Source organism: Geotrypetes seraphini, chromosome 11 (assembly GCF_902459505.1).
Source record: "Geotrypetes seraphini chromosome 11, aGeoSer1.1, whole genome shotgun sequence".
In the NCBI taxonomy this organism is placed as follows: Eukaryota; Metazoa; Chordata; class Amphibia; order Gymnophiona; family Dermophiidae; genus Geotrypetes; species Geotrypetes seraphini.
In genome coordinates this window covers 80553622-80579320 of record NC_047094.1, presented here as the reverse complement: position 1 = coordinate 80579320, position 25699 = coordinate 80553622, and the positions used below count along the sequence as shown (strand labels likewise).

General features: G+C 42.8%; 2 protein-coding genes across 2 annotated transcripts in view; one reads left to right on the top strand and one right to left on the bottom strand.

Moving 5' to 3' along the window:
* Nucleotides 1-25699, top strand: part of LOC117368857 (carcinoembryonic antigen-related cell adhesion molecule 1-like) — a 193112-nt gene that overhangs the window by 46547 nt on the left and 120866 nt on the right. The window lies entirely within an intron of this gene.
* Nucleotides 6073-25699, bottom strand: part of LOC117345866 (sialoadhesin-like) — a 61115-nt gene continuing 41488 nt past the window's right edge. Inside the window, exons 7-10 of the mRNA XM_033915133.1 lie at nt 19223-19304; nt 17310-17422; nt 17009-17090; nt 6073-8008 (exon numbers count right to left, since the gene is read on the bottom strand). Coding sequence (XP_033771024.1) covers nt 7790-8008; nt 17009-17090; nt 17310-17422; nt 19223-19304 — 496 coding nt within the window. The 3' untranslated portion in view covers nt 6073-7789. The remainder of the gene's footprint in view (nt 8009-17008; nt 17091-17309; nt 17423-19222; nt 19305-25699) is intronic.

Sequence of the window (25699 nt, the reverse complement as noted above, 5' to 3'; positions counted from 1 at the left end):
TGGATTTTGACCAGCCTCCAAAGGAATATCTTAAGTTACCTCTCCATGATATCTTGAGAGAGACCTTTTATAAAAATTTAGAATCCCCTTTAACTGTACCTGGAGCTCCCCGCAAATTGGACTCTTTGTATAAGGTCATTCCCATTCCTGGGTTTGACAAGCCCCAACTACCTCATGAGTCCCTTTTAGTTGAGTCCACACTCAAAAAGTCTAAGGGGGCTAGTGTATATGCCTCAGTCCCTCCTGGCAGAGAGGGTAAATCCATGGACAAGTTTGGAAAAAGGCTGTATCAGAATGCGATGTTGGCCAACCGGTCAGGAAATTACGCATTCCATTTCTCATTCTATCTAAAGCAGCTTATACAGAATCTGGCTCTTTTCGAGAAATATCTCCCTGACCGGAAGAAATCTGTTTTTCACCAAACTTGTTCTTCTCTTTTGCAGCTTCATAAGTTCATGGTCAGATCAATCTATGACACTTTTGAACTGACCTCCAGAGCCACAGCTATGTCTGTAGCCATGCGACGGCTAGCCTGGCTTCGAGTCTCCAAACTTGATGTCAATCATCAGGACCGGCTAGCCAATGCACCTTGTTTGGGGGATGAGCTGTTTGGAGATTCCATGGATTCCACTACTCAAAAGCTCTCGGCTCATGAAACTCAGTGGGACACTCTTCTTAAAACTAAGAAAGCAACTCCACCTACCAGGCCTTTTCGTCAGCACTCGGCCTACCAACGAAGATTTGTGGCTCGTCCTCTACCACAGACTACACAACAGCCTAGACGTCAGAGACAACAAAGACCAACTGCTAGACAGGCTCAGCAACAACAGCAGGTGAAACCTCCTCCTTCACAAAAACCTACTCAACCCTTTTGACTTGGTTCTCCTGGACATAGCCAATCTTCCTCCTTCTACTCATCTTCCACAGCCCATAGGAGGACACCTTATACATTTCATAAGCCGTTGGGAAATCATCACCTCGGACCTGTGGGTCCTCAACATCATCCGCCACGGCTACTCTCTCAACTTTCAGTCACCTCCTGCCCAAAGTCTGCCAAGAGAGTCTGCTTTCAACACTCCTCGGTCTTCCCTCCTTCTTCAAGAGGTTCAATCCCTCCTCCTTCTGAACGTTATAGAAGAAGTTCCTCTAGATCAGAGAGGGCAGGGATTCTACTCCCGTTATTTTCTAGTCCCCAAAAAGACAGGAGATCTAAGACCCATTCTAGATCTTCGCGATCTAAACAAATGCTTGGTCAAAGAGAAATTCAAAATGCTTTATCTGGCCACTCTTTACCCTCTTCTCAATCAAGGCGACTGGCTATGTTCCCTCGATCTCAAAGAAGCATACACTCATATACCGGTCAATCTGGCCTCCAGACAGTACCTACGCTTCATGAACAATCGTTGTCATTACCAATACAAGGTGCTGCCCTTCGGTCTTGCCTCCTCTCCAAGAGTGTTCACCAAATGTCTGATTGTGGTGGCTGCCTTTCTGCGATCTCACCACCTTCAGGTCTTTCCTTTCCTGGACGACTGGTTGATAAAGGCCAATTCATCTCAGACTGTTCTCCTGGCCACCAACCAGACCATCAGGTTTCTTCAACTTTTGGGGTTCGAGATCAATCTACTCAAATCTCATCTCATCCCCACTCAGAGACTTCAATTCATCGGAGCTGTCTTGGACACAGTCCTCATGAGAGCGTTCCTGCCATCCAACCGTCTTCAAACGCTTCAATATCTGTGTCAGCAGGTGCTTCTACAACTTTCCATCTCTGCCAAGCAAATGATGATACTCTTGGGTCACATGGCCTCCACAGTTCATGTCACACCCTTCGCACATCTTCACCTGCGCACTCCTCGATGGACCATAGCTACCCAGTGGTCCCAAGCGATGGATCCTTGCTCACGTCACATATCTGTCACATCATCTCTTCGTCAGTCTCTACAATGGTGGTTGATATCCTCAAATCTCTCCAGAGGTCTTCTGCTCCATCTACCTCCTCATCAACTTGTCATCACCACCGACGCCTCCCCTTATGCCTGGGGAGCTCATTTGAACGAATTCCAAACTCAAGGCCTTTGGACAGCCCAGGAAAAGAAGCATCACATCAATTTCCTGGAACTCAGAGCGATGTTTTATGCCCTCAAGGCCTTCCAACATCTTCTCTTTCCTCAAGTTCTCCTTCTGTGCACAGACAATCAAGTTGCGATGTACTACATCAACAAGCAGGGTGGGACGGGCTCTCGCCTCTTGTGCCAGGAAGCTCAGAAGATCTGGACTTGGGCCATAAATCACCATCTATTTCTGAAAGCTATCTACATTCAGGGAGAAAAGAATTCCTTAGCGGACAAGCTCAGCAGAATTCTCCAGCCTCACGAGTGGACACTCGATCCTTTCACTCTACAGTCCATCTTCGCTCAATGGGGCACTCCTCAGATAGACCTCTTTGCAGCTCCTCACAATCACCAGCTGCCCCTTTTCTGCTCCAGACTCTACTCTCCTCACCGTCTGGCAGCGGATGCATTTCTCCTCGACTGGTCCAATCTGTTCCTGTATGCTTTCCCTCCTCTGCCTCTCATGTTAAGAACCTTATTCAAGCTCAAGAGGGAACGAGCCACCATGATTCTGATTGCTCCGAGGTGGCCCAGGCAACATTGGTTCTCCCTTCTACTTCAACTCAGTTCCAGGGAACCTTTTCTTCTTCCACTGTTTCCTTCTCTGCTTACACAGCATCAGGAGACCCTTCTACATCCCAACCTCCAGTCTCTGCACCTGACAGCTTGGTATCTCTCGGGCTGACCTCTCATGATACTCTTTTGTCTCAGCCTGTTCGTTCCATTCTGGATGCCTCCAGGAAACCGGCCACTCTGCAATGTTACCATCAGAAGTGGACACGATTTTCTTCCTGGTGTCTTCTTCATCATCTTGATCCCACTTCCCTGGCAGTGGAGACATTGTTGGATTATTTGCTTTCTTTGTCTGAATCTGGCCTTAAGTCTTCTTCCATCAGAGTCCACCTCAGTGCCATTGCTGCTTTTCATGAGCCTGTCCATGGAAAACTTCTCTCAGCTCATCCCCTGGTGTCCAGGTTCATGCGGGGTCTTTTCAATGTGAAACCACCTCTTAAAGCCCCTCCTGTTATCTGGGATCTCAATGTGGTTCTTTCCGCCTTAATGAAGCCTCAATTTGAACCTTTGGCTACCACTCCTTTCAAGTTTCTCACTTGGAAGGTACTTTTCCTTATTGCTCTTACCTCTGCCAGGAGGGTCAGTGAGCTACATGCACTAGTTGCAGATCCACCTTTTACAGTCTTTCATCATGACAAGGTGGTTCTGCGTACACATCCAAAGTTTCTCCCTAAGGTTATCTCTGAATTCCATCTCAACCAATCCATTGTTCTGCCTGTCTTCTTTCCGAAACCTCACTCTCATTCTGGGGAACAGGCTCTGCATACTTTGGATTGTAAGAGGGCTCTAGCTTACTATCTAGAGCGTACGAATCCACACAGATCAGTTCCCCAACTCTTTCTGTCCTTTGATCCGAATAAATTGGGACGTCCTGTTTCTAAACGTATGTTGTCTAATTGGCTGGCAGCGTGCATTTCATTCTGTTATGCTCAGACCGGACTGACACTGGAAGGTTCTGTCACGGCCCATAGAGTCCGAGCGATGGCAGCATCTGTAGCTTTCCTCCGTTCCACTCCTATTGAGGAAATCTGCAAGGCTGCTACTTGGTCCTCAGTTCATACTTTTACATCTCATTATTGTCTGGATGCATTCTCCAGACGGGATGGACACTTCGGCCAATCTGTTTTGCAAAATTTGTTTTCCTAATGGCCAACCTTCCCTCCATCCCTCTTTTTGTTAGCTTGGAGGTCACCCATCAGTCAAGAATATGCTGCCTGCTTGTCCTGGGATAAAGCACAGTTACTTACCGTAACAGGTGTTATCCAGTGACAGCAGGCAGATATTCTTGCGTCCCTCCCACCTCCCCGGGTTGGCTTCTTAGCTGGCTTATCCTAACTGGGGACCGCGCGCCTCTGTCGGGCGGGAAGGCACTCGCGCGTGCGCGGTGCGGCCTACCAGAACTTTCCAAGTTCTTAGAGTGCAATCACTCTAAAATTGTCCGTACCGGGGCTCCGTCGGTGCCGTCACCCATCAGTCAAGAATATCTGCCTGCTGTCCCTGGATAACACCTGTTACGGTAAGTAACTGTGCTTTATTACCTTTTCAAATTTGTTATGGGAAATAAGTATTTTACATGCTAAGCATATTGATGGTTATGGATGCTTGGGCAAGGAGCAATACTGAAGATGCAATAATAGTAATAATTTTATTTCTTATATACCGCTATAGCATAAGTTCAAAGCGGTTTACAACAAGATACATACAGTCAGAGAATGAGATGTAAGGAAAAAAGCAAGTCTAACTGGGATACAATTACAAATGGAAGAGAACCAAGTTGTTTTGAATCTAAAGGATGTATATAGTCAAAGATTAAGATACAAGGGCAAAACAATTGGGGTTGGAATATCATTACAAAATGGGAAAAACATGAGTTAGTCTAAGGTCTAGAGATTAGGGGATTGGGAAGAGGATAGCTGAGGGGGATTGGGCATGAATTGGAATTAGAATTTGTTAAACAGACGGGTCTTCAGAGATTTTCTGAAGTCGGCGTATGAAGTGGCCTCGAGTATGGGTTTTACGAGCCATGTGTTCAGTTTGGCTGCCTGGAATGATAACATTCTGTCAAGGAACTTCTTGTAATGGCATGATTTCAGGGATGGGTAGTTAAAGAGATTTATTCTGCGAAAGCTCTTATTAGAGCTGTTGAGGATGAATTGAGAGGCGAGGTAAGTAAGACAGCTATGTAGCTGATGCAGGTGAACTTGAAGAGTATTCTGGATTCCACCGGCAACCAGTGGAGTATCTGGAAGTATGGGGAGACATGTTCCCATTTTTTTAAATCAAAGATTAGCCGGACTGCAGTGTTCTGAATTAATCTCAGCTTGTTAAGTGTCTTTTTATAAGCTCCTTGATATATAATGTTATAGTAATCTAGCGTACTCAAGATGGATGATTGAACTAATAATCGAAAGGACGATTCATCGAAGAATTTTAATGGTGCGGAGCTTCCATAGGACTGATATACATTTTTGAAAATTAGATCTGTATGCTTTTCCAGGGTTAAGTGTTTGTCAAGGGTAACTCCTAGTATTTTTATTTTGTATTCTCGGCCATTCACGTGAATCGTGTTATCTTTTATCTTTTTGTTGGGGGATGCCAATGGTATAAATTATTAACTGGACTTATTAAAAAGAAACCAAACACTGGTCTGAGAGACATTTGGGGCATAGAGATTAAACATCACATTTCTGTGTCTAAATGGACACAAATTTGGACTTGGAGGTTGAGATGTACAATGTCAGCATCTATGAGACAAACATGGTTTTTTCTGTTACACAGAGCGTTATGGACCCCTGTTCGGTTACAAAAATTGGATAGCTCTAAGTCTAATAGATGTTGGCATTGTCATCTCGAAGCATGGACTTTAGAGCATTTATTGTTCTATTGTCCATTTATTATGGCCTTTTGGAAATCAATTTGGGACCAAATTAATTGTTTATTAGACAATCCAGTGGCATTGTCATATGATACTGTGTTGTTTGGTATGGCAATGAGAGAAAAAGTCAAATTTCTTCAAATAATAAATTATTACATATAATGACTGGGGTTGCCATTCAACAAATTACGTACAATTGGAAAAACTGGAGTAGACTAAACTATAATTTTTGGTGGAATTCCCTATGTCATATATATAAAATGGAAAGATATATTACAACACAGCGAGGGTGTTTTAGAAAATTTCAAAATATGTGGGAGCCATTAACAAAATATTGCAATGATTAAATGATTCTTTTCCCTTGATTTACAGGTTCAATTACGAGGGGGGAGGGGGGATAATTTTATTATTTTATTAATGTATATTGTACATTGTATTTGATTATATAATAGGAAGGGTTGGGGAGGGTGGGGGGTTAATAGCATTTTATGTATACTCTTGATGACTATTAAGTGATATATTTATGATCTATTTGTATATTATATTGATGCACTTATTGTACATTTAAAAATGAATAAAGAATTTTAAAAAATATATTTTGAAGACATTTTTATGTGTCAGCATTTATGTGAAGCTAGGAAATTCAATACATTAGTTTCTGGAAGATTTGATTGTTTGATGTATGTTTTATATTTTGTATGTCAATTGTACACTGCTTTGATTTAAAGCAGAATATAATATAAGAATATACATAAATAATTTTTAATTTTTTTGCAGACCCCTAATACAGGCAGTGTACACCGAAACACGGCTTGTGTTGGGTCAATAAAGACAAGTTCCTTTTCAATGAGACCCTTTGCGCTTTTTTCACTGCATTGTGTTTGGTGTGCTCTGCCCTCTTTGTGTTGGCCATTTTGGGGTCCTACCTAAATCAGTAAAAGAGAGGGTTTATAAATCAAGTACATGTAGGTGCTACTTAGCTTTATAATACAAGCATAAAATAGGCAAAGTGTCTCCCTTCCTTTCTGTCTGAGCCCTGTGTTTGCTTTTTTGTTTCCTTTTCTCCTTGACTATGGACCTTCTCACTAGGTTTCTGGGCCTCAAAGATACCAATAGATTTTTAAAAAATTGCTTTTCTCAGATGCACAAGCATGCTTAAAACCCAATTTTCTGTGTGGTGTCTAGCTCAGAAAAAGGACATCCAAGTTGGGATATATATATAATTCCATTCAAATTTTACAAAGGCATTCTGAACATGCAGCTATTTCTAAATGCTTATAAAGCCAAAAAAAAAAATATTGGTGGTTCTTAAGCAGAAACATTCATTTTGGAACAAAAGCAATTAAAAAAGAAAAAAACTGGATGGCAATACCCAGGGTTTTGTTACCTACACATACTCCCATAAGTAGAAGATTTTGTAAAACTATCCAAAAGTAGCCAATTATGAAGCCAAGTTGTAAAACTCAATATTTATGCTTTTGCAAGTGGTGATATTCAATATGGTATTTAGAACTGTCGGCCTGATATTTCACGAACAGTGGTCAACACTGGCACTGAATATCCAAGCATATGTAGCCAGTGAAGTGCGATATTCAGCATTTAACTGGATACGATAAACCGCATAAAGTTATTACTGTATTTTATGCGGTCCTATTTTTGCGGCTTTCCTAGCTGGTTGAATGCTAAATATCAGCACTTAACAGGCTAAGGTCTGGATTCTCTACCTGGCGCTGTTGTCGGCAACCACCTTAAAAGCGGCCACTGATCGTTTGTCAATTATGCTATGGTGCTGGTTAAAGATTCACACCTCTGGCCAGGGTTTTCTGGTGCCTTACTTTGATATGAATCGCGTCTCCATAGTTGCTTTACGGTGCCAATTTTTTTAGGTGCCATGAAAATCAGTGAAAAGTGTCATTTAAATGGCATTTTTCAATGAGTTTGGAAAAACAGCGCTGTCTAGAGAATCCATACCTAAGTGTCACCTCTGCCTTGTTATGCCCACAAATTACCCAGTTTCAGCTTAGGCACTAACCAGGCATTTCTGTGGCACTATCCAATTATGTACTTTTGAATATGCCTGCTTATCCCTTGGCAAGTGATTTAAATGGCCAGGAGCTGTTTATGGTTGTTTAAATCACTTTGAATATTGACCTCTGTGCTTAAAATTTGAGAAAATGACAGTTCAAATGAACTTTATCATTTCCCTTTACATACACAGTACAAAGTTCTAGTATTTCACTGCTGCATATTCAACAAGATCTTTGACAGCTGCAGGCTCTGTGTTTCTGGGAAGCTGTGAAAGCAGCATATTGCCGTATTGTGGTTCTTCTGGCTGTGAATGAATCATTGTGGAGTAATGCACATTATCTGGTTGTTCATGTAAGACAACGGAGTAATGCAGATCTGCTGGCTGTAAATGATGCTGATCTCTTTGATTCTGTTTCTTCTGCAATACAGAACATTAAATTTTAAATACTTAGATTGTAAATTCATGTCTCACTGGGCATTCTGATTCAGATGAAACAACCTGATTGGCAAATGCATAGCAAACGAAAGTGATATTGTATATTAATATTGCATGTATATTCTTCAGTGTTCTACTTATAGTTTAGTTTCTCCGGAGACAAGCAGGGGTAATGCAGGCAGGCACACTTGCTGGTGAAGTCTCTGACTGAGCCTGCGTGCCAGTGCTCTCCCCTAGGATCAGTAGATTTGTTTTTCTACTGAGCATGTGCGGACTACTTTGCCTCTCAGGTATCAGTTTTTTCTTTGACCGTCGGTTGTGCAGGTCATGGCTCTCCTGTCTCCTTGCCTCTTCAGTCAGAAAAAACCCAAAGCAAACTTAAAGTAGACTTTACATCTTTCATTTTATTGTTTTAGCTTAGTAAAAAAAAAAAAAGAAAAGAAGAAGAAATCACACCAATACACCCAGTTGGGATATAACCAGGTTCTTACCCCCCCCCCACACACACATACACAAAAAAACCCCCAAGAGAACTGCAACTATTATATGACTGTTCATATTTATTGCTTTTTCGGACCGCTGGTATTTGTCAAATTTGGTGGCCTCTAGGACCGCAAAGAATCTTCTACAGCAGGGAGCTTGCTGACCATGAATACACCGTCCATGGCTCCTCCCCCTCAGGGCCCCTGTAAGGTATCACTGGGAGAGCAAAACCCGACAATGCCGCTGCAGTTGCCGTTGAATACAAATACCACGGCACAAGCAGCCAACAGAAAGAAGATCAAACCAGCTTCGGGGGCATACCAGGCACCTCCCCTGCTGGTTCCATCGAAGGCAGCACAAGGGCATCAGAAGTAGCCAGCGTCTGCTTTGACGCTACAAACTTTAAAGGAGAGGCCTCCTGCGGGCATTGTTATTGCCTCGCAGTCCTCAGTTCAGACAGTTTTGGATACCACAGGTACACTTTTATCTTCTACTTCAAATAAAAAGACATCAAAACGGGCAGTTTCTCCTTTTTGAGGTGGATAGTCCTCCACCTAAAAAACGATTCTCTGTGCCTCAGTTGTCTCCAGAGCCCCCACAGGTTTTTTTTCTCTTTGCCAAACTTTTATAAGGGATAGTGATACTCTTTTTTCTCAGCCTTCTCCCTCTATGGTAGCAACAGAGTTAGTACTTCACTGTTCTGATTGTGTGGAGCAGCAACAGGTTCCACCTCACGCTGCACTGACTTTCTTCCTACTACTCCAGACATAGCCTGGGTCTCCAAGAACTTCGCTTTGCCTTTCTCCGCAACAGCAAATGTCACCTACTCAAGTTTGGTATGACCAGAGTCTTCTCTTTTGGGTGGTGAACCCCTGCTCAGTCCCACCTGTCACCTCAACCAGTTCAACATGGACTCGGTTAAGTATGTAGAGGAAAACATGCATCAACTTACAGACCCCACATATTATCAAATATTGGAGGAAGATCCTACCAACCACATTAAGGACATTATCTCACATCTTCTGGTAGCAGCGTTGGAATCAGGCATCATTAATGATAAAGAGTTCAGATTTCTGAATTGTAAACATCCACGCACTCCAGTTATTTACTTTGTACCGAAGATACACAAGTCCCTGACAAGTCCTCCAGGGAGACCTACTGTGTCAGGAATAGGATCCCTTATAGAACCTTTATCAGCATTTTTGGACTCTTATCTTAAATCTAGGGTCTTGTTAGCTCCTTCTTATGTGAAATACTCTATGAATGTTATTAATTTTTTTACAGATATTGGTGAAGTTCCACCACATGCCATAATGATCATCATGGACATCTCAGCCCTCTACACTAAAGTCCCACAAAGAGATGCCATCAATATAGTTCAGAAGGAGTTGAGTCATTTGGACCTTTTGGCAGCTAGAGTTAATTTTTTGGTCAAGCTGGCCTCAGTGGCACTTACTATGAATTATTTTCAATTTGATCAAGGATTCTATAAACAAATAAAAGGTACTGCGATGGGTGCTAAAATGGCCTCATGCATTGCCTGTCTATATGTATGAAAATTTGAACAACAACATTTGTATTCTTTGCATTCTGGGAAATTTCCTCATTTGGAAACTGTATATTGATGACATCCTGGCAGTTTGGATCAGTACACGGGATGATCTTGACTTGTTTCGTATATGACTCAATCAATGTGATTCCAATCTACAATTTACAATGACGAGTCATCACACCATAGCGTTCCTGAACATCTCCATTACTTTGGTCCAGAGAAAGTTCAGTACAAGCATTTATAGAAAGGATACAGATAGAAATAATCTATTACAATATGGCAGTTTTCACCCTCAACATCTTTGCAACATCTATGTAACAACATCCCTGCAGGACAATTTTTAAGACTAAGAAGACTATGGGCTCCTTTTACTAATCTGCAGTAGCATTTTTAATGCGCGCTGCAGGTTAGCGCGTGCTGCCCTCTGCGCTACATGGAAAAACTAACGCCAGCTCAATGGAGGCGTTGGCGTCTAGCGCATGCTAAAACCGCTAGCACAGCTTAGTAAAAGGAGCCCTATGTACCACTAAGGAAGATTTCACCACTCAAACAGAGGATATGAAACAGAGGTTTTCATCAAGGGTTTAGTGCTTGGACCTGTGCTCTTCAACATATTTATAAACGACCTGGAAATTGGTACGAGTGAGGTGATTAAATTTGCAGACGATATGAAGTTATTCAGAGAAGTGAAGACACAGGAGGATTACGAAGATCTGCAACGTGACATAAACACGCTCGAGAGACGGGCCGCAATATGGCAAATGAGGTTTAACGTGGATAAGTGTAAGGTGATGCATGTCGGTAACAAAAATCTTATACAGGATGTCTGGGGCAGTACTTGGAGAAACCCCCAGGAAAGAGACTTGGGAGTACTGGTCAACAAGTCAATGAAGCCATCTGCGCAATGTGTGGCAGTGGTGAAAAGGGCAAACAGAATGCTAGGAATGATTAAGAAGGGGATCACGAACATATCGGAGAAGGTTATCATGCTGCGTACCGGGCCATGGTACGCCCTCACCTGGAATACTGCATTCCTGCACTGGTCACCGTACATGAAGAAGGATACGGTACTACTTGAAAGGGTCCAGAGAAGAGCGACTAAAATGGTAAAGGGGTTGGAGGAGTTGCCATACAGCAAGAGATTAGAAAAACTGGGCTTTTTCTCCCTTGAAAAGAGGAGATTGAGAGGGGACATGATAGAAACATTCAAGATACTGAAGGGAATAGACTTAGTACGGTAGATAAAGACAGGTTGTTCACCCTATCCAAGGTAGGGAGAACGAGATTAAATGCAACCGAATCACAAGTTACAGCTTACAGCAAGTCTACACCTCTGCAGTTAAAGACTCCTGCATAATTCATTTTAAATTGGAAATAATGGAAAATTTACATAGATCTAAGAATCTTCGCTTAGTTAATTTTCCACCAGAAATCCTATTGAGAAAATTTTTCAAGGAGATATTAGGATTATCCAATGCGGAGTCAAATCAAGGTGTGAATCAACTGGCATCAATGGATTTAGACTTGACTGGGTTCTTGGAGGACAGCCAAGTTGTGATCCAGTCTAGATCCACTCTCTTGATAACCTGCATGAGTGAGATAGTTAAAATGTTGATAATGAAAATCTATTTCAAGAATAGATTGTCAAAACTTTGTGGAGAAGTGGTACAGATTTTCCCTGACGTTGCCCGAGCCACTCAATTAAAGACAAAGGAATTCCTAAAATTTAAAAACTAGGGTAGTGGCTCTCAAGGCATCGTTCTTTTTAAAATTTCCTTGCAAGTGTTTAGTTAAAATACAAGATTGTTCATTCGTTTTTGGGACCCTATTTAGTTACAACAATTTTTAAGTTCACGGAAGACAACACAATTTGTATTTACTGTTGATTAATATGAGGAGTATAATTTGAAAATACCCTAAATTGTAATTGGTCAATATAGACCATTATTTCCTTTGGATATATTTGTTAAAAAAATTTAACCAAGTTTTCTCATAATGTGGGCTAGAAAGGAATCTTTTGTTATTAGTTACTTCTGGAAAAAGATTTTGTTCCTTTTTTCTTATTTTCTTTGTGAAATGTATGAATGAAAATTGATTTAAAAAAAAAAAGATTACAGAAGACGCTGGTGGACCAAGAGCTCCAAGTCTTCTCCAATAGTATGACAACAATAGCTTCCGGCATTCGTCAATGAGGAACCAAGAGCGCTCCTCTGGCTCAGCAGGTTCATCTTCTTTTTGGATGGAGCGTCATACCCTAGCGCTGGTGGCTGCGCAGGTGATGGGAGTAGGCAACGTTCCAGCAGACTTCCTCAGCAGACTGCCTCTTGATGCAGGCAAGTGAGTTCTGTCCCCAGAAGCGTTCCATGTGATAGTGGGAAGACTCCGCTTCGACATCAGGGCACAGTGAGAAGCAAGTAAGTGGATCGCTTCTTCAGTTGAAGATCGAAGCCCGGAAGTGAGGGGCTCGACGCTCTGGTGCAGCTGCGGTCTCAGGAGTTTCTCCTGTATGTTTTTCCTCCTTGGCTAATGGTCAGCCAAGTCCTTCGGAGGATCATGACTCTTCCAGGTCACATCATTCTGGTGGCTCCAGATTGAACTCACAGTCCATGGTGTGCAGATTTGCTGTGCCTGCACAGAGATTGTAGCTTTTGGCTGAGCCTCTCTCCAGACTTCCTCACGCAGGGTCCAATATCCATAGAGGATCCAGGTTACTTTACGCTGCCAGCTTGGCTCTTGAGTGCGCAGTCTTAGAGCGACAGAATGTTCTTCCCTGGCTGTTGATACTTGGCGGAAGTCTACACAATAGTCGGCGGTCTTGGCTTATGCTACAGGCGTGGAAGGCCTTTCACACTTAGTGTGCACAAGTCCAGGAGGACCCTTATTCAGCTATAATCTTGTTCATATTCACCTTGCTTTAGGCTGGCTTGGATGCCAGCCTTATTGTAGTTTCTCTTTGCATAATGTGGCTAGACTATCCTGCTTCAGATCCTGGAAGCGTTGGTCTCCCTTGGCGTCTCAGCCTGTGGTTGCTAGACTCTTTCAGGGAGTTCTTCATGTCTAATCACTGATTAAGCACCTTTTCCCTTTCTGGGTCCTTCACCGGATATAGTCTAGCCTTGCTAAGGCATCTTTTGAGCCACTTCGAGATGCTACCCTCTTGAACTTGACCTCTCTGCTCATGTAATGGGCTCATCTTTGGGACATCTCTGCTTCCCACATTGCTGGTGTGGAAAATGTCCAGGTGAATTTTCTCAGTCATCATGCGCTGAATCCCAGCGAGTGGTGTCTCAGGCTGGAAACCTTTGAGTTGATTGTTCAGTCGTGGATTTGGCCAAACATGGATCTCATGGCCGTAAGTGTCAATGCCAAAGCACTGAGGTTCTTTAATTGGCACAGAGATTGCCAATCCAAACGGCTAGATGTGCTGGTGCAGACATGGTCGACGGACGGCCTGCTATATGTCTTTCTTCCATGGTCTCTGATGGGCAGAACTCTTCAGATTGCTTAGCATGCAGCCCACAAGATTCTCATGGCTCCAGAATGACCCAGGCTCCTGTGGTACGCAGATCTGGTTAATCTGCTAGTGGTGGATCCTCTCCCGCTGCCCCTCTCGCCCAATCTTCTGACTCAGGGTCCCATTCCAATGTTTGATCAGGGTCCCTTTTGTCTTACGGCTTGGCTATTGAAACGGCTCACCTAGGGAAGAAGGGATATTCAGATAAGGTGGTCTCCACTCTTAGGTTCTTGGAGAATTTCACCTCTCAGAATTATATATGTGTTTGGTGTCTTTATGAAGAGTGGTGTTCTGCGTAGGGTGTGGTTTCCCTTCGAGCTACTTTGCCTCATATCCTGGAGTTTCTGCAGGATGACCTGGATCAAGGCCTTGCTTGGTCATCCCTTCGGGTGCAGATTGCTGCTTTGTCTTCTTTCGTGGTAAGCATTTGACCTCTTTTCTGGATGTGATTTGGTTCTTAAGAGCTGTGAAATTGCTCTGGCCAGTGCAGCTATCAGTTTCAAGTTTCAAGTTTATTTCGTATTTGATAAAATCGCTTTTTTCAAAGGTTCCTGCCTGGGATCTCAATCTAGGTCTCTCTGTGCTCATATGTCCTCCGTTTGAGCCTCTCGACACCTGTATGTTGAAGGACCTTACTCGTAAGATGGTTTTCCTGGTGGCCATTACTTCCATTAGATGTGTTTCAGAAATGCATGTTTTTTCGTGTAGGCCTCTATTCCTGGAGTTCTCTAGGGAGCGGGTCATGCTGCAGCCAGTTCCCTTCTTTTTTCTAAAGATGGTCTTACCATTTCATGTCAACCAGTCCATGGTCCTCCCACTCTTGGGTAGTCAGGAGGGCTCATTAGAGCAGAGACAGTTGCACAAGTTGGATGTCCTTAGGATCCTTCACTCTTATGTTCAGCGGACTCAGGAGTTCCATAAGTCGGATTGTCTTTATGTTCTCTTAGTGGGTCCTTCCAAGGCTACCATTTCACGCTGGATCAAGAAGGCTATCGCTTCAGTGTACCTTCTCCAAAAGAAGCCTGTTCCGGAATTTCTAAAAACTCATTCCATTCGGGGTCAATCAGCTTCTTGGGTGGATATTTGTAAAGCTGTGGTTTGGTCTTCTCTCTATTCCTTTGTTCGATACTACCGTGTGGATGTTCAGGCATGTTGGGACGCAGTGTTCGGTGAGCGTGTTCTTGTGGCGGCCCTTCAGGGGTCCCATTCATGATGGGTACTGCTTTGGTATGTCCCATCTGTTTCTGTGCCAGTCTGGAAGAACACTAAAGAAGGAGAAATTAGGTCTTTACCTGCTAATTTTTTTTCTTTCAATCCCTCCATACTGGTACAAACCCTGCCCTGCCAATTTTTGTTTGGTGTTTTTCATGATGAGTGCAATTTTTTTCTGCAGGAGTTGGTGTTTTGATTGTTAGGGGAGTTTAAAAGAGCAGCGGTATTTGGTTTACCTGGTTTAGCTGGCGGACTGTGGGGTATTTCTGAAAGGTTCTTGTTCTAATCAGTATTCAACAGGGGTTTTTCCTTTACATTCTCCATGTAAGTGGGGAGTTGGGATGTTATTCTGCTTGGCTATTCGTTAAGACTGATTGTAATAGAGACTGTACAGCCCACTTGTACTGAAGCCAAATGTTAGTGTCTCAGTTTCCACCAGTTGGCAGAGGAGTGTGAACCCATCCATTTCTGGGACTAAAAGAAAGAAAATTAGCAGATAAGGACATAATTTCTTCTTAATCGCTATGGGATCTGAACCTGCCCAAGAGAAATAAAACTACAGATAACTAGAAAGAGAGCCTTCTCATATGTGAGTCCCAGCCTCTGGAACTCCCTACCATAAGATTTCCACGAGGAAATACCTTACATCTCCTTCCAGAAGCAATTGAAATCAATTCTATTTCATTAGCACTATGGAACCCTGTGCAATCACTCTCTTTAGTTTATGAGTGTATGCATTTTACTAACTGCAATCTCTTCCTCTGGTAATGTCTCTAATTCTTGAGTAACCTCTATTTCTCTGTTCCTCATGTGTTCATTACTCCCCACTCTTTTTCTCATCTCTTCCCCTATCATGTTTTCTGCCATCCCCTTGCCTCTCTTCTTTCCTCTAATGGATTAAAAAAATGTAACTTTTATCTCCAATGTAATTGTTTTTGTAACCCTAATTTCAAGTTTATTATGGATTTGATTAATCGCTTATTCAAAATTCTAAGCGATGTACAAAGCAGTAAAATAGTAAATTACAGGTATCGTGGGGAAACAAACCAAATAAATACAACTGACTTGACAAAACATATGATACAATGTATTAGTATTGAAAACCGCTTAATAATCAAGTACAAGCAGTATACCAAAGGTAATAAATCCAATTCAATTTGTATCAAAGAATAGAAATTATAAAGGGCATAGTAAGCTTGTTTTAGAGTAGGTGGGTTTGTGACTGAAATATCCAATCCCATAGATGATTCAAAAAACCAGGAATAATTATACAATTGTATAGTTGGAAGATACCCCTCCCCCCAACCCCAGTTCCCTACTATAAATTGATATTTCACCTTTGGCTTCTTAGTGTGTTAATCCATTTTATTGCTGGTTTTCTATGCCCTCTTTTTCCTTCAACCTTTCCTAGCATAATTGGTTTTTATAGGGACTCTGGCCTTTGCATATTATGGCAAAAATATGATAGTCATGTGAGCCTTTTGTGAGACTCGGTTTTATTTGGTCAAGGACCTATCTGTTTGATTTCTTGGCTGTCAGTGGTATTCATGGCCTTCCAGTGCCACAAATCTTGAGTCATTTTATATTTAACTAATTGTTTGTTACACTATGTGTGTATGTGGTTTAGCATATATAATTGCTTGAAATAATTGAGGTTACAATATTTTAAACTGTCAAATATCATACATGACAGTTGTAGGCTGCTTAAAAATCCACTGTCAAGTGTACATGAAGGCATTATCTATAATAATAAAACCCTAAGCGCGCATGCGCACTCTCACTTGTGTGTTCCGTGATCAGTAGGTCCCTGGCAGGTAATAGTGCGCATGCGTGCCTAGGGTTCTGTTTTCCTCTAAGCCAGTTCGTCGTCGTCGCCCATCCCCCCCACCGCACCCAAACCTCCATTGACCCTCCCACCCAACCCTCCCACCGCGAGACGACCACAAACCTCCCACCTCCAGCAGTGTCTGCAGCACTCCAAACACGCTTAGTACCTATCCATATTATCTTTGCCCCAACCTATCCCAGGTCTCAGCCACTGCTTAATGGCAACATTCAGAAACCAGACTAACAATTTGTGTTACCTGAGTTCCAGAGGGAGTTACTGCATAGGGCTGGCCAAGGTTTATCACTTATCACTGGAATGAGTTAAGGAAGGGAAGATATTTAATAGGGGAAACCAATCCTAGCACCTGTAGCCTGAGTATTATCTTCAACTCACCTCGCTTCGTTTCTTCACTTGCATATAGACAGAGCCTGGATCCATGGCTTCAGAATGAGCTGGATGCCCTTCCTCTGGATGCCTGAAACATATAGCACCTCTAGTTAGAATGAGAATTTGGGATACTGGAACCCAAGTTAGGCCAGCTGGGCCATACTAAGAGGCCCTCTGATTAAAGCTTATTGTTCGCTAATGGAACTAGTGCTCGTTAAATGCTAAGATGCCCATTTTATAGCTATGGGCCTCTTAGCATGTAGCACAAGAAAAGCTTTAGTAAAAGGGTCTTTAAGTCAACAATTACCTGGAGCTGCTTGCATAATTGTTTGTGTGAAAATGGGTGCTAGGTCTCTGAAGAGGAACGTTCCAGTAGATGTGTTCATCTGTCAATGGGATTTCCTCTCGGACTGTTCTGGGCTGATCAAAGAGAGAGAGAGAGAGAGAGAGAGAGCATATAATGACTTCATAATGTGGCTTTAGTACTTGCTAGCCTTCAGCAATGACCATCACAGCATATTCTCTTTCTTTTTTAGTTATCATCCTCCATTTGGACCTTTTAAATATTTGTGCAGTGGCTTTTAAAGAGAAGACAAACACTTCACTAATATAACCTTATAGTGCTTGCTCAGGCCTCAGAAATATCTTTAACAAATTGCCTTTAATCTTTGCCCTTGATCTGAGTAAAACTTCACAAATGCTCATGGCTCTTAACCAAATGCAAGCAGTCAGCCACACATTCACAAAAACACAAATGGTCCAATAATTCCAAAATAGGCTTCTGCCTCCTAGTGTATCTACTCCATGATAATAGGGAGGGTCTAAAGGGGTAGGCAAATTCTGCCTAGCCAATGCTCCATTCTCTTCTGTGTCTGTCTTCTGCTATCTTGCCTGAAACAAGCTCTCTTAAAACCCCTGTAATTGTCTAGTCTTGAGGTGAAGGAGGTGGAGTTCTAGCCCACCATCTTCCTGTATTTTACCCTGGGATCCTTCCAGCTTATGAGCGGAGGTTATCTTATCTACAGTGGCTGGATCCATAGCTTCAGAATGAGCTGGATTCCCTCCCTCTGGATGAAACATAACACCTCTAGTTAGAATGAGAATCTGGAGTAGTGGAACCCAAGTCAGACCAGCTGGGCCATATTAAGGGGGCCCTTTGATTAAAGCTTAGAGCTTAATAGGGGCTTTAGAAAGAAGTGTGGCATCAGGCAGAAAAGGGAGATTAGGTGAGGAAGACACAGGTAACAAAAGTGGGGCTACATTCTGAAGCAGAAAGGTACTGACAGTCTCCTGTGATTAATAAAAGTAATGAGTGTGATATTCAAAATGATTTAGGGCTCCTTTTACGAAGCTGCATTATTGCTGGCCGTTGCAGTATTAGCTCCAATGCTCATATAATTCCTAATACTGTTGCGGCTGGCGAAAAAAAAGCCTAACGCGGCTTCATAAAAAGGGGGCCAATAATTTAATCAGTGATTTAATAATCACATAAAGCATGCTGGCTGGCCCAACTGCTAACTTTCAGTGGCACTTAATTGCTCTATCTGGTCAACACCAGGACAGTCCAGAAAAAGATCTGGAAATTATCAGGCTACTGCAGATATTAAATGCCAGTGGCCAGATAGCTATCTGGGTATGTTGTACCACATAACAAGTAGTCCTAACTATGCCCATTTAGCTATCTGAGTAAATATCTGAATATTGGCTGTATCTAGATAACTTAGGGACCCAAATATATGGTGTTGATATCCAGGTAGATGCTGGTGTTGACTGCTATAGGCTAATGTTTGCTCTCTTTTTGTTTTTACCCGGTATATTGTATACCTACTGATGCTGGAACAGCAACACTTACAAAAACCTGGTGAAAGGCACGTCCTGTAGGCAGTCAGCTGGCACCGACACCTCTCCTCCTCCAGCACCCTCCCCCCCCCTTGCTGGCATACTAGTTGCAGGCTCAGGGCCCCATCTGGAGGGCCTCCATGCACCTGTGGACGTCAAAATGATGACATCGCACATGTGATCATTGCGTCGACATCTGCGCAGTTCCGAATGCCCTCCAGTTGAGGTCCCGAGTTTAGTGTTCCGTGACTTTAAAAAGTTTGTGGGACGCTGTCCTAGACTGTGCATTATTGGGGGAAGGGATCAACAGTCACATGATCTGCTTTGTCAGATATGGATTATAATTCTATATTATAAAAATATTATTGTAAACATACTCACTATGGCACTCTCTGCTATAGGGTTATTATCTTCCATGGGAACTGTTACCATTAGGGCAGTTGTTTTCTGCATCTTTCTTTTTCTGTGTAGCAGAAGGAAAATTAGCTGTAGAATATATACCTTTTAGGGATGTGCATGTCAAAAATGTTGTGTTTGGTTCATCTTCAGATTCTGAATTATTTGAATCATTCTGGTCCATTAATACCAATGGGGAAAGCAATATTGCACTAACAGTGGCATATTCAATCCATTTTTCATTTAATTTATTTAAAATATGCTCTAAGGCACTGGTCTCTAACATGCAGCTCTCAGGTTGCATGCAGCCCCGGCAGTCCTTTGTTGCAGTCTTCGAACATCCCCCTCGTGGGTGACATCATTCCGCTTTCTCCGCCCACCTGACTCAGCCCTCCAAACCTTTCTTAAGTGCTGTTGTGACAAAGCTATGCTGCTTCTCCCACTGCCAAAAGCCTCTCTCCATAGCATCCTACCTCAACTTCCTGTTTCTGGGAGGGACAGTATAGAGAGAGGCCCCGGGTGGGTACCTTCAGCATGTTAGCACTGATACAGAGATATTTTGAGTTTTAAGGATGGGGCTTTCTGAGCAGGTTGATTCAGTCAATTGAGTTTGTCATGTGTTTATTTTCCAGCTTACGTGATGCTTAATTAGATTTGTAATGCAGAAAGATTTCATATTACAGGGAAAGTGTACCCAATCCTGTTTTCGGAGGGGTTTACGGCAGCACTGCTTTACTTATTACTTCTGTTATTACAATTGATTTTGTTGTTTCTGTTCTAGCCTGTGTTTATTTTGTTAATGCATTAGAACTGTTTTGCCTGCTGAGGTTTAGTTCAACATCCATTTATTATTTTGGTTGTGACATTACAGATTCATGAGGAGATCCTGTTTTTGGTCTTGATGGGGACTCGGGGAGGCACCTTTTCGTGATCTTTCACACCTCTAGAACCACTTTGGTGTGGGTCTATAGCTGTGATAGACCAGGAATGTGAGATCGGGGACAGGGAGGGAGGAGGGGAGTGGGGATTGACCATGTGGCGGTTTGTGACTTTCTATAGGATATGTGGGTTGGAGGGTCCTGATAATGATGCTGGAGGGTCTTTACCTGATGACCTGGAGGTTGGGAAGGTGTGGACCCTGTTCTTATTTTTCTGTCCAGGTTAGGCTGGGAACCCGGGATGGCTCTACAATGTTTCAGAAGCCACTATTTGGATAGGTATTTTATACCCTAATTAGGCTATGGCCGCTACACTGAGAATTATATCCTGGAATGTGTCGGGTATCACTTCCCCTATAAAGAGAACAAAAATTTTAACTCAGTTGAAACGTCATAAGGCTGATATAGTATGCTTGCAGGAAACCCGCCTGACTGATCTAGAACATTCCAAGTTAGGAAGAGCCTGGGTGGAGGTGATTTATGCAGCGTCCTCCCCACAGAAGCGAGTGGGTGTAGCGATCTTAATTCGTAAATCCTTGCCCTGTAAAGCCCGAATGGTAGACAGCGATTCTCAGGGAAGATACTTATTGTTGTATTTGACGGTGGGAACATATTCGTTTTACCTTTTGAATGTTTATGCTCCCAACGTCTATGGCCACTCCTTTTTTGAACGAATTAGAGCCCTGTTGTTAGAACAGTTGGCAGACCCGGTATTTCTAGCGGGTGACTATAATCAAGTTTTAGATTTGCATTGTGACCGCTCCTCGCCGGGGCTATCTGTAGGGGGTGCGCAGATGCGAGGTATTCTGTATCTTTGTGCCGCCTTGGACTTGGTTGATCCGTGGCGTCTACTACATCTGACCGAAAGGGACTCTACACATCGTTCGCGGGCACATGGAACACTTTCTAGAATAGATTATATTCTTACCACCAGCCGAGCCTTTCTTAGTGTAGATTCTGCGGTCATAGGCCCTGCAGTGATATCGGATCATGTGTTGATTTGGATAGATGTGAATGTAGGCTTGGGTTTGCGTGGCCCGGCCCGTTGGCGATTTCCTAGTTATTTGTTTCGGGATGAACATTTTAAAACATACTTGACAACTAAATGGGAAGAATTTTTAGAGTTTAATGGTCAACATCGTCTGGACCCTGTTTTATTCTGGAGTACTGCTAAGGTGGTTATTAGAGGGGATTGTATTGCATATGTTATAGCTCGCAATACACGCTTGCCTAGAGGTATCATTCGTTTAGAACGAGAATTGGCGGCAGCAAAACGACTGTATACTCAGCAGCCGTCTCGAGCCCATAAGGAGCATCTAATTTCTGTGGAGACGGCCCTTAACTCCCATATACATGAGCGTACAGTCAAGATGTTATTTTATCAGAAGTTTTCAATATCATCGTTATGGAAATCGCTTGGGAAAATTGTTGGCACGTTTAACTAAACAGGCATGGAGACAGCGTTTTGTCTCTGGTCTTCGGGATGGCATGGGTCAGCTGCACCATTCTAATGAACAGATAGCACGGTCTTTCTGTGACTATTTTCGGAGGGTCTATGGTCGGCGGGACTCGGGGGCCGGGTCTCATATTTGAGACTATTTGGAAGATTCCGGCATTCCTAAACTGATGGAGCGGGATGTGGAGTCTTTGAATGCACCTATTACTACTAAAGAATCGCAGAGGGCCATTCAGATTCAACTGAACTATTCGGCCCCAGGCCCAGATGGCTTCACTGCCAAATTTTATAAGTTATTATCTTCCCAGATTGGGCCCTTGTTATGTGAGTATTATACTCAAACTATTGAGGATGGGAGATTCCCGGAGGGAGCTAATGAGGCCCTAATTACATTAATTTTGAAACCTGGAAGGGAGGGTGCGGCTCCCGAGTTCTATCGACCTATTTCACTCTTAGATGTGGATATTAAAATTTTGTCTAAAATACTGGCTGATTGACTTGCTTCTCTCCTTCCCAATCTTATTGCTCCGGCCCAGGTGGCCTTTGTGAGAGGTCGGCAGGCAGTGCATAATGTCTGTAAGGTGATACTAATGTTAGCACACACGCAAGCGCAAAACACGCATATGATCTTACTTAGTCTAGATGCTGCGCAAGCTTTTGACCACATTGATTGAACATATTTATTTGAAGTGCTGACTTATATGGGATTGACCGTGCTCAGGCACTTCGGACTTTATACACGAATCCTATGGCTCGTCTCCTGGTTAACGATGTCATTACTGACCCCTTTTTGATAAAGAGGGGCACAAGACAGGGCTGTCCCCTATCCCCTTTGCTTTTCTTACTTTACCTGGAACCTTTTCTTCAGACTGTCTCTCAGAACAGGGATATATTTGGGGTGGACTTTCCAGACCATTCAGTAAAAGTTTTAGCTTTTGCAGACGATTTGTTATTTACTTTAACACGGCCCAGTCACTCTATCCCCCATCTATTACAAGCTTTGGATGAATTCCGATTTTTTTCGGGATTCACCTTAAATTACGGGAAATCCATTGTCCTGGCTAGCCCGAGTGCTCTGCAACAGTCTTGGGTGGGGGAGTTTCCTTTCACATGGGCTTTGTCTGCAATTAAATAATTGGGGGTATGGATTCCTTGAGACCTCAGGACTCTGTATACAAGCAATATTTCCCCCTTGGTGCTGGATACTCTACATAGGTTACAAATTTGGTCCACATTTCCCCTCTCAGTGGCGGGATGAGTGGCCTTGTATAATATGGTGCTTTTTCTCAAATGGTTGTACAGATTCCAGGTACTCCCTTTGTTACTATCTCATTCCCGTAATGCTCAACTTACTAAGGATTTACAATGTTTTATATGGGGGGGGGTAGACGCCCTCGCATGACACTTCTTCGGATGTTCCTGCCCAGGGAAAGGGGTGGATATGGCTTGTTGAATGTTCGCTTGTATGCCCTGGCATGCCAGATGAGACACATTAATGATTGGTTCAGAGGCACTTCTTATTTTACAGCTACCCCACTGGAATTATCTTTGTTGGCCCCTTACCATATCAGTTATATGTTACATGTGACGGAGCCCACACTCCGCCCGGTGATGGCATGCTATCCTATTTTTGCCCCTGCTCAGCGGACATGGCGGTAGCTTTGCAAAAATGCCAATATGTCATCTGTGGTTTCTCTGTATTTGCCTATTCAGGGCAATGGTGACTTTTTGCCTGGACTGCACACTGCTTCATTTCAACGATGGGCGGTTCAAGGATTACAATATTTATTTCAACTGTTCTCTGAGGATGGAAAGCTGGCGTCCTTTGAAACTTTATGTCATACCTGATATTTTCGCTTATTACCAGATACGACACTATGTTAATTCTCTGTCAGTTGCACATTTAACTGAGGACAGTCGTGAAGCAATCTCTGAGCTCTTCAGTTTTTCAGCTCAACAAACGGTTCCGCTTCGATATCATTTAATGAGCCTCCAGGATTGTCAAGCGGGACCTAATCTGGAAATTTTGGCAGCGTCTTGGGTGGAAGACCTGCAGTGCTCTTTGACAGCTCAACAAGTGCAACAGGTACTGAAAAATATTAGGAGGGTGTCCGCTAATATCCTTCATTGGGAATTACAATTGAAGATTGTACTGCGGCTCTACATTTCACCTGAACGGGCATCTCAGTTGGGAATCACCCCTACCCACAATTGTCCTAAATGTGCTCAGGCCCATGCGTCTTTGGGCAGTGGCGTACCTAGGGTATGTGGCACCCGGGGCCCATCATTTTTTGACACCCCCCCACGTAAAAAATATTTTTTGTAATAACCATGAAACGGTATAAATGGTCAGAATAGAAACAGGGAGTGAAAATATTCTTTTATTGAACCTCATATATGTAACCATTATTCCAAACATAACATAACATAAATTATGTCTGAATTGTCATGACATCAGAAGAACGTATGGAGTAGTTGCAGGTGATGCTTGGGACAGTTCTGATTATGTTAGTTCGGTTTTATGTGTTTTTTGAATAGAAGGGTTTTTATTTCTTTTTTGAAGGTTTTGTAGTCTGTGTTCGAGGTCAATAGGTTGTAGAGTTGGGGGTCGAGTGTTAGGAGGTTGTCTAACAGTTTTTTTCTTTTGACGTTTTTGGTTGGAGGGTGTGTGAATGGTGTGCGAGTTCTCCTATGTCTGGTTGAGGTGGATTTAATTATTTAGCTGAAGAAATTAGTTACCCCCCCCATTCCACACACATTAATTCTCTTCCATTTTTGTTCCCATTATAAAAAACACTGATAAGTTCCCAGAAAAAAAATACATTAAAATAAGAAGTGAAACCAAAGGCCCCTACAGATGAGAACATAACATAAGAATAGCCTAACTGGGTCAGACCAATGGTCCATCATGCCCAGTAGCCCATTCTCATGGTAGTCAATCCAAGTCACTAGTACCTGGTCAAAACCCAAAGAGTAGCAACATTCCATGCTACCAATCCAGGGCAAGCAGACACTTCCTCATGTCTTAATAACAGACTATGGACTTTTCCTCCAGGAATTTGTCCAAATCTTTCTTAAAACCAGCTAAGCTATCTGCTTTTACCATAACTTCTGGCCACTTCATTTTTAAGCTTAGATCTTTCCTTCCAAACAGAGACCTTGCTAGATGTCAAATACAACACAAGGGAACTTCACACGGACTTAGCTGTGCAGGAAATGTGAATCTCCTCATACACCCACCTATAGTGCAAAAATGTGCAAAGATCTGTTTTTTTTCTTTCGATCACTAGATAGCCTAATGCCACACAAGCAGCACTATTACAAAAGGTCAATGCTAAGATTAACAAAGTTTCCTTCCTTGGACCACAAGGAGATACTGACAAACCACTGGAAGAGATCCCTAAACAACTACCTAGGCACAATACCCAAAGACCCACTCAGTGTGTGAACCAGTTGAGTGGAGTGGACTAACTGGGGGGTGGAAATGGGCCCGGAGTTTGCTCAGGAGAATTTCCTAGATCACCTCTTCCTCTCAACACATTGACACACTGCCACCACCACCACTAGGAACACCTCACCGGGTAGGCCAGCAATGCTTAAACTTTATAAAACACATTATTATATTTTTTTATAAAGCACATATTTTAACTGAACTCTCTGACATCCTCAGCCTTTCCATTCACAAAAATAGAAGGAAGAAAAGTTCCCATTTCCTGCTGTCTCATGTCCCCGGCCTATACAATATTTTTCTTCTGCAGACCCTTCAAAAGTCTGACCAAATCCTCATTTCACTTGCATTATAAAGTACTGAGGATGCCATCTCTCCCCAATCCCAGGTCCTAAAGTCTGAGACAGTAGCGCAAACTGCCCGATTCAGGAAGAAAAATTTAGATTCAGCCTATTTAATTGGTTTTTCGATTCGATTTTCCTGCCCAGTTGGGTGATTTTTTTCAAAAATCCTAGTGGGTTTTATAGCTTTTTCACCCCCTTTGGCTTCTCCTGACCACACTGGCGCTGTGGTGTAAATAAAATAAAGAAACAAAAAGGACTTTACCTCTCTCTGTTAAA